General features: G+C 39.7%; 1 protein-coding gene across 7 annotated transcripts in view; it reads right to left on the bottom strand.

Moving 5' to 3' along the window:
* Positions 1 to 360: 360 nt before the first annotated feature.
* The window catches only part of ANKRD44 (ankyrin repeat domain 44), a 279,526-nt gene continuing 270,906 nt past the window's right edge, over positions 361 to 8,980 (bottom strand). For 2 of the 7 annotated variants that reach the window (XM_081813918.1, XM_081813917.1), the window contains exon 28: positions 2,816 to 7,263. In XM_081813918.1, the coding sequence (XP_081670044.1) occupies positions 7,016 to 7,263 (248 nt within the window). In that variant the 3' untranslated portion in view covers positions 2,816 to 7,015. Of the gene's footprint in view, positions 436 to 2,815; positions 8,850 to 8,980 lie in introns of those variants that run through there. The other 5 variants (XM_081813922.1, XM_081813920.1, XM_081813921.1 and 2 more) reach the window with 4 other exon arrangements.

The following is an 8,980-nucleotide window of genomic DNA, read 5'->3' as shown; positions in this document are numbered from 1 at the left end:
TTCTAGAATTTAAGTTTACTTCATTAAACTGTCACTTATCTGTGTGGCGGTAGCCACAAAGGCAAAAAAATAGAATCCTATAAATTGTGTCTACCGGTGCCCAGGAAACCACGTGAGACAATAATGCTTTGTTGCCAGATCTTGCTATGTGACTGTGGGCCAAGTGCCCCATCTTTGTGAACAGGGTCCGCCCCCCCACCCCCCCCATGAAGTAGACACAATCATCCCCTGGTAAGACAAGGAATGTACATCTGCATATGTGCATTTGTGTGTTTAATAACAAAATAATTAAATCTTTGTCTCAAATCTGTGCAGTAGTTTTCCCTTTTCCACTCACCTGCGTGTGATCTTTTCTGGAAAAACAAACAATCAGGGATCGTTCTTGGTCACTGCTTCTGAAATTCTTTTTAAGCTTAGAGCCTGTTTATGCAATTCCTGTGAAAATAGATGTAAAAATATGGCTAGCTTCACAATAATTAATTGATGGAAAAATGATTCAGAAACAAGAGGTGAGGAGGCAGATGAGCAGTGAGGTGGGGGCGCATGGGCATTGAGGGTGGGGTAGTCCTACGCTGGCCTTGGTGGGACATCGGGTATCCCTGGCCTAGTAGATGCTAGTACAGTAAATGCTAGTAGCAAACCCTCCCACCCACCAGTCACTGGGCCAGTTGCAAAGGCTTACGTTTCCAATCACCCCCTGGAGTGCTCAAAAATTAATGAATGGCACAGCCATTATCTTTGCTGCTTCATATTTTACAGCAAATGTCTCTTTAGCATGAAATTTGCTAGAGACAATTCACTTAGCACTTTTACCCACAATATTTTTATGTTATGTTAATAGCCTTTTAGCTTAATGCCTTTATGCCTTGCAAGCTGATTCTGGAACACATGAAGTGTGTTAAGTGAAGGATAGACGTATGGGGATCTAAACCTACTGAATGGAATTAGAGAGAAGAATCCTTTGAAAAGCAGTTTGGAGACAAAGTACCCACACCAACATTCAACAACAGAACTACTGCATTGGAGGCCATTATCCTCTTCCTGCTTGCTTGTGAGAGCACAAGTGAAATGAAGGGATCCCTACGTTTTTCTTGAATTTAGGAAGTACAGTAAACAAAAAGGTAAAGTAAACAATTGCCTTCGCAAGGAAAGAAGCAAGCAAGAAGTTATCCCAGGAGAATGCTATACTCTGGAAGGACACTGTGATAGATCTGGTGTGATAAACTGCTTCCCAAATAGTTCCCAGTGATTCCTGCCTCCTGGTCGTCACACCCTTTGGTAATAACCCTTCCCTTGAATATGGAACAAATCTAGTGACTTGCTTCTTATGAATAAAGTATGGGAAAAATGATGGAATGGCACTTCAGTATTCAGTTTAAAAGCTGTCACGTCTGTCTTGCACTTTCTCTTTCTGGCTTTTCTCAGCTTGCTAGCTCTCATGAGGTAAGCTGCCATGTTGTGAGCTGCCCTTTTTTGGAATGGCCCATTTGGCATGGAAGTGAAGGCAGCTAAAAGCTGTCAAGGAACTAGAGCCCTCAGTCCAACAACCCATGAAGAATCTGCCAACAACCATATGAGTGAGCTTAGAAATGGATCTTTCCCTGGCCAACACCAGGATTACAGCCCATGAGGGACCCTGTGGCAGAAGACCCAACTCAACCATGCCTGGACTCCAGACTCTCAGGAACTGTGAGATAATAAACATTTGTTGTTTTAAGCCACTAAGTTTGGGGGTAATTTGTTACATGATGTTGGATAACTAATGTAACCCCTCAGCTCTAAACTACCAGAAGCACCCACCTGTGGTATGATTCATGCTTTACAGTCTTCAAGAATGAAAAGCACTCACATCTGTATATTTGAATAAGGAGTGAGATTCTGCAAAGTGCAAAACCTCTCTGAACATCTCTAGCAGGAAAAAACCCCAACAACCGCAAAACATTATTGCCAGGATGGCATAAAAGAAAGAACGTATAGGCACAGGTTGTGCATTGAGATTGTCAATTATACACATTTGAGCAAATTATATAATTTCGCTGGGATTCCGTCCCTTCATGAAGAAGATGGTGATGGGGTTGGCTAGACTTAGCAAGAACTGCTAGCATTCTACGACACTGTGCTTTGAGGAACTCCAGAGGGCCCCACCCCAAAAGCTGGAAAGAGTGTCACTGAGAATTTGTTCCTTAATGTTTCTAGGGACTGTCCCTGAAATTATTACTTAAGGGGAGAAATTGTGAATGGTGAGACAGAGGAAATTCTACAGATACTTGTAAGAATAGTGCAGAGAGGTGGCGCCTTGCATTGTTATGAAGCAGTTGAAGGGTCTTGCTGGCAGCCACAAAAAGAAGTGTTGTTGATTCCACCATTTTGAGGACCTGGTGGGCTTCCTCCTTTCTGATATACGTGATCTCCACAGTAAGCCACGTCTCCCCTCTCACCGTGATTACAAGGGAGCTGAAGCAAACTCACGTTCAGCCATAGCCACTCTATTAAATGTTAGGGTTCCCATATTTGTATTCTTTTTCCCTGTCCTCATTTTTCTACTTCTAGTTTATCATGTGCCCTCTGTTGCAGGCCAGCTCAAATCTTTCCAGAAAAAATTGGAGGCATTAATAAATATAACATACACAAACATACATGTTTGACTCACCCCTCCCCAATTGTGATGTTACAAACAGAAAGAGCAAATCTGGAAATATTCTTCTATCTTGAGTATTAATGTAAGGTCAATTTGACTTTGGTGGGGACAAAGATTTAAATTAGCAGAATAACCGGTAAAATAGCGTAAATCAGAAAAATTAAAGACAAACACAAATTGCAACAATATTTGTACCGTTTTTATTTGTAAAAATAACCATCTGAATGCATTTCCATAGTATATTACAGTTAAGTACTTCATTACATAATTAGCATTCAGTAGTTGAAAAAGTATTAAACTGTGCTTGAAAAGATTCAGATTGGTTCAAAGTCATTCACCGAACTAAAAGTCATTTTCCTCATTTTTACAGTCATGACATTTACCAGAGTCATTCAACTCCAATTTACATAAGAAAACATCACAGACAAAATCCCACTGAAAGCATCAAACAGTATTTTATGCTGTTACAAATATGTTATGCAAAATATAACACTGGCACCAGATTTGTATCATCGTGCTTTGCAAAGATATATTGCACATGCTAAAGCATAAAATATGTAGACAAAACTACCAAACAAAAGGTATTTGCATTGAATTTTTAGATCACTGCATAAGAAACGCATAGAATTACATTTTTACACACACTCAGATTGTCACTATCTTAAAACGCTTTTCCCCTATAACATTGACCTATGGTTTACAGTTTTGTAAGAAGAAAGCATTTTAGCACTGCAAAATTAAACATAATTCCTATAGAAAACTTCGGCATTTTCATTTTCATTTCAAAGCAGGTAAAGGCGAAATAGGAAAAAAGACACTTTATACATTCAAAGAAAGGCTGAAATGAAAACTCACTGGTATTATATTGCTCTGATAACACTCAAATGAAAAAAATACAAAACATTTCACAGAACATCTTCAGAATATACAAATATAAAAAGGCACTCTAACTTCATATTACAAGACAAATAAAGGGATGAGTTCTTCAACCAACGCAACAGATAAGCAAACCAGGTTGCTCAACAGTACAAAGAACAGTGCAGCAAATCCATTTGATGTTCTTTTTCTAATTTCATAATAAAATAAAAAAAAAATCAAGCAGCTGTTTACTGCCTAAAGTACCAAAACATACTATGGTGCCCTTGTAGTAGTGATAAATAGAAATCCCCTGAGCTTTTTACTGTAGAATCATAGCAGATTTTAGGCAATTTGGAGATAGTAATGTATTTACCAAGGATAGGCAGACACGGCGAATAGGTAAGTGTGATGAAACATGATCCCTGTGGCTATGGTTAGAATACAGTCTAAAAATAACACAGGTAAAAGCACTAAACAATCAAGACTCAGTTGAAAGCACAATGTTTTTTGTTTGTTGCTTGTTTTTTTGCTTAGAAAGCTACATTGCAAATCTAGTTCTATTTCTAAGAGATGTACTTAAAACACACAGAACTCATAGTTTTTGAAGTCATTTCCTAAAGAAAAAAATCTGGTCTTGGGGAATGGAGAAACAGCGAGAGAGTGGGAGAGAGATTTGATTTCATGAACAATTCACAGCGAGTGTGATTTCATTTTGTTCCTTTGTCCTCCTCCTTTCTATCAGGGAGACGGTGGGGGAAAGTCAAAATGCAGCTATGTGGAGAGAAATGTCCCATGGCCAGCACTGCTTTGCTGTCACCTTCCTTGTTCTCTGTGCTACTCTACAGGAAAAATGTGAACGCTGCTTCACCATTACAAGAGGACATTTCATTTCCTGCTTTACATGCCAGTGGAGCAAGATTTCCATTCACTTCTAGAAAAAGACACCACAGTATATCGTGCTTTTTTAGCGCTGGATCTCCCTTGCTTTTCAGTGTTTTGGTAAAGATAAGGTCGTTATTGCTCATTAGCAATTTATCTACTTTTTAAAAATTCATCTTCTCTAAATAAACAAAAAGGACAGAGGAAGGAAGGGGAACACAACACCAAGAATTTAAAAAAGCAATGTTGGTGGTGTCGAAAATTTCCAGTGAAATTATTACCAATTCTCTAAGTCCTTTGAACAAGTTCTCATTTGTAAAGAACCCAACGTGAGTTTTTAATTAAATCAGGATATTAAAAGAGTAAGATTAAAGTCTTTTACAGTTAGATGAAAAAGATAATACAGCATGTGTATTTGATCCAGATATGATAGAACACTGTTTTAAAAATATCTCACATACACTATAAAATAGAAATTTCCAGGGTTGAAAATGTAGCTGATTATAAAATGCCAGAGTCCTGACAACATGTTTCTCTCCTGTTTCTTCCTCAAGTGGAAAACAGCACTTGAGCTGGTGATTTCTATTTCCTCTCCTGGTACATGTGCTCACACACTGACATCATTTCCCACTAGGTTACTGGGACCATGAGCTTTTCAGTGTGTTCAGAATAATTTCTGTAATTTCTTTGGGCCACCTTTGTGCATATGACCCACCACACACCTCAGTTCTCATCTTGCAGAAGAGCATAAGGACGGCGGTGTCCCCTGAGCTCTCCAGGCTGGCTACAGACCGTCAGAGTAAATTCTGTAATTTCTGTAAATTTCTTTGGGCCACCTTTGTGCATATGACCCACCACACACCTCAGTTCTCATCTTGCAGAAGAGCATAAGGATGGCAGTGTCCCCTAAGCTGTCCAGGCTGGCTACAGACCGGGGCTGAGAAAGGGATGTTGTACACCTCTCCAAGAGACGTGGAAGAACCTGAGGGTCAGCTGGAAACCTTAGCAGTGGAAATGCTGGGCTTGGCCCCGGGACGGCCAGCTAGCCCGGTGAGGGTCCTGCGTGCTTTTCTGCTTTTGTGTTATTCCAAGTAAGACACACATCACTTAAAACAGAGAACAAACAATGGATGTTTCCTCGGCCTTTGTTTCATTTCAAATAAATATAAACACATTTACATCAAAAGTATATGAACATTTTCTCTAGTTTGGCAACAAAATAAGTCTTGGTCAACATGTCATGGTACAAATGTTAAGCCATCAACTAGAAATCTGTGTCATAAGAAATATAAAACACAACAAAGACTGTTACACAAAAAGATTACATTTTAACTCCATAGAAAAGCTACTTCAGTTCTCACTTCCATTTTGAAGGAAAGCAATTTAAATTCTTCCATTCCAGACTGAAGCATTTTGGTCCTCATGTACAGCTGGTTGATGAACTACAGCCATATATATATATATAAATATACATATGTGTGTGTATGTATGTGCATAATGTTTAAAGAGTCTCATTCTTCTTTTTGTACAGCTATTCCAGGTGCAGAACGGGGTCCATTTGACCTAGAAGCTTTGGCAGAGGGAGTAGACACAGTATTCACTAAGTTGAGTTGATCATCAAGTGACTATCAATTGGCTTTAATTTCCACATCACCCATTTCTACCTTCTGCTTTGCACCTTGTTTCCTTTTGTCATCACACTTCCCTCACTTGGCATGACCTTGACTGAGAAGCTCATTCAACACTTTACTACTGATGAACAATGCTGATGGTTCTGATGTTTTTAAAAAGTTAGCATTCTGATTTGAGGATTAACAAATAAATAAATAAAGGGTGGTCTCATATTAAATTTGCATATGTCTCAAAGTTCTGGTGCAATACAACTTTTCACCTAAAACGTTATTAGATAGATTTGGATTCAATCAGCCAGGTGAAAAATTAGCCACAGGCTTGTTACAGGGAGTACTGGGGGCCGTATTTGTGTTAAATGAAAAAAAGCAACTTCAATTTTTAGTGAATTTTTCCATTCATCTGGCAACTTCCATAAAAATCCTTGGAAAGAAGTTCTGGATATTTAAGTGCTTACTATAGAGAGGATATGCATAATTGGACTCCCTTAAAAAGATTATTACAGGCATCATTTCTGAAGATGAACACCTTTACCTTTGGCTTTTAGTGAGGAAGTAAACATCAAAGTGAGAAGAGGTTTGAGGCAATTCCTATCCACCCTTTCCCTCCCCTCCCAGGGGACATGAATGTCACATGGATATACTTCTGAGAACTCACTGCTGAGTGAGTAAATGAAAAAAAAATTCTAGAGAACAGCTCCCTCTCAATTGCATCATGCCAAAAGAAAAAGAATCAAATGCATTTTTTTACTTCTTACTTAAAATGAGAGGTAGACTTGCACAGAAGTATCTTAGATCTAAGGAAAACATGAAAACAAAAATCAGGGCCCATCTATGTGAGTGCCTTGCCCTACAGTCTAGTTGCCCTCCCTGGGTTTGGTTAATTCCTTTTCTACTGGCTTCTGGAAGCCCAGGCTCATAATAATACTCGAACACAACATAAACCTGGAATTCACGTTTCTTTCCCTTCTTCCAATATGGGTGATCAAGGAAAAGCTGCTACAGTCCAAAGTCAAAACGTTTCGGAATCAGAGTCATTTTCATTGTACCCATCCTCTGAGCCTATGTTGTTACTGCACAGGCTGACCATGCTACCCAGATTGGAGAGGGTCGTCCTGCTCAAATTGTCTTTTTTAAAACAAACGAAGTTGACAGCCGTCATTGTACTGGAAGGAGAAAAAGGCATCATGGTAGCCAAAATGAGGGCCAGGCAGTCAGCCACGTCTTTGTTAGGAGCGCAAGCCAGGGCCGGGGTATGACCTGGGCGTAAATGCAGACAAGGCAGTGGTTAGTCCAGGAAATCCAAAGGCGGCGTGAGCATTCCACAGTACATCTCATACAACCTTACACGCGGAGATGTATGTTGAGTTAGAAATCATGCCAGGCAAAAACAGGAGTTACTTCCCACAAGTCATGCTAGGGGTCAGGCAAGAGGGAACTGGGAGGGGGAGACATTTTATGAAGGGGTTTTGGTTTTGGTTTTTCAGTTTACATGACAACAAGCACTATGTTATCCAAAGTTAGAAGAATTCTAGTCTTCATCTAATAAACAGAAACACAAGGGGGCAGGGGTGGGACACAATTCCACAAAACAAAAACAAAAACAAAAACAACCCAGCAACAGGACAACCACAAAGGTGTTTCCACTTGAGAGCACACGCACACCATGCGCCTCAGGCTTGGGCCAGAGCACTCTCATTCTGAGAACAATGACTTTCCATAGTAGGTAACTGTGTGTCAGATTAGAAAAGATGTCGAAAATCAGATGTCTGTAGATGTGACTAACGCAGTTTTGTTGCTTTACATATGTTTATATAAAGTATATACCAATTAACTTGTTCTAGGAAAATGGAATCATTTGAGCAGATCAGACAGGAAAGCACTGATTGTTTGTGATTTAAAATTTACTATCATTTAAGTGAAATTTAACAGAATTTTTAAAAATAGCACACCAACCAACCGAAGTCCCAAAGTCCAACTATGACAGGTATGGGAAAATGGCTGTACAGTCCTGTCATTCTCTACCATTTAGACTCGATGGGTCCTATCCAAAAGAGAAAACTGTCTTGACACATGAAACATGTGCAGGGGGACGTAGATACATTCTTCGACTTAATTACTACTCTTATCCAACCTTTATTCTACTGACCTGAAAGGGTTAGCCTAGCTCCTCTGCTGGCAAAGTTCCTACTACCTCTCACTCATTTATTCAGAGGAAGTGGCTCAATAAAAGTCAACATTTTGTCAAGTTCTATCAACACTTGGCCTAGTTTCTGCCCCTCCCCCACCCCAACAGATCACGCCTCTCTCTAGTACAAAAACAAGTAAGAATAGACAGGTATCTTAACATTCCATGCCACAGAGGTCATTGACGAGTAAAGGATTTATGAGTGTAGTGCTGTACAAAACTGCCCCAAATTGTTCCCAGGCCTTTGGGATACAGCTGAGCTCTCAGAAAGGCCTCAGTTCCACTGACCCAGGGCTCTCCTTCCCGGGGTTGCTATTGGCAGGAAAAGCCTCGGATGCAGCAGGCTTACAATGGAGAAAGACAAAACTAATTTATTTTGAGCTCTTTGGGTCATTTTGAAGAAAAATTGTGCACTTCTGCATGCCAACCCTAAGATATATAATAGCCATAAGAGGGTGAGGGAAGGAGAGGAGGGACAACCAAGGAGATGAGGTAACAGAACTTTCTGTGCCTCCTAGATGAGTCGGGTTGGGGACAGAGTGGGGTACATGCTAGGATAAACGGGGCTGCAAAACAAAAACTAATAGGAATTAGCTAATGATGTCATATGGCTAATGCTTACTTCTGAGAAATAGGCATGGGCTGCTAGTTCCAATACCTGTAATAAGCAGTTAATTGAGTTAAGTTAATGATACTTTAATTAAATGCCACAATTAATGCCACATTTAAAAAATTACACCATTCATAAATATCCAGAAGTTCATCTTTTGCTCCCCACAGTTAATAGGC

The sequence above is a fragment of the Leptonychotes weddellii genome, chromosome 3, assembly GCF_054177405.1.
Source record: "Leptonychotes weddellii isolate Sample4059 chromosome 3, ASM5417740v2, whole genome shotgun sequence".
Lineage (NCBI taxonomy): Eukaryota > Metazoa > Chordata > Mammalia > Carnivora > Phocidae > Leptonychotes > Leptonychotes weddellii.
This window is presented reverse-complemented; position numbering and strand designations above follow the sequence as displayed.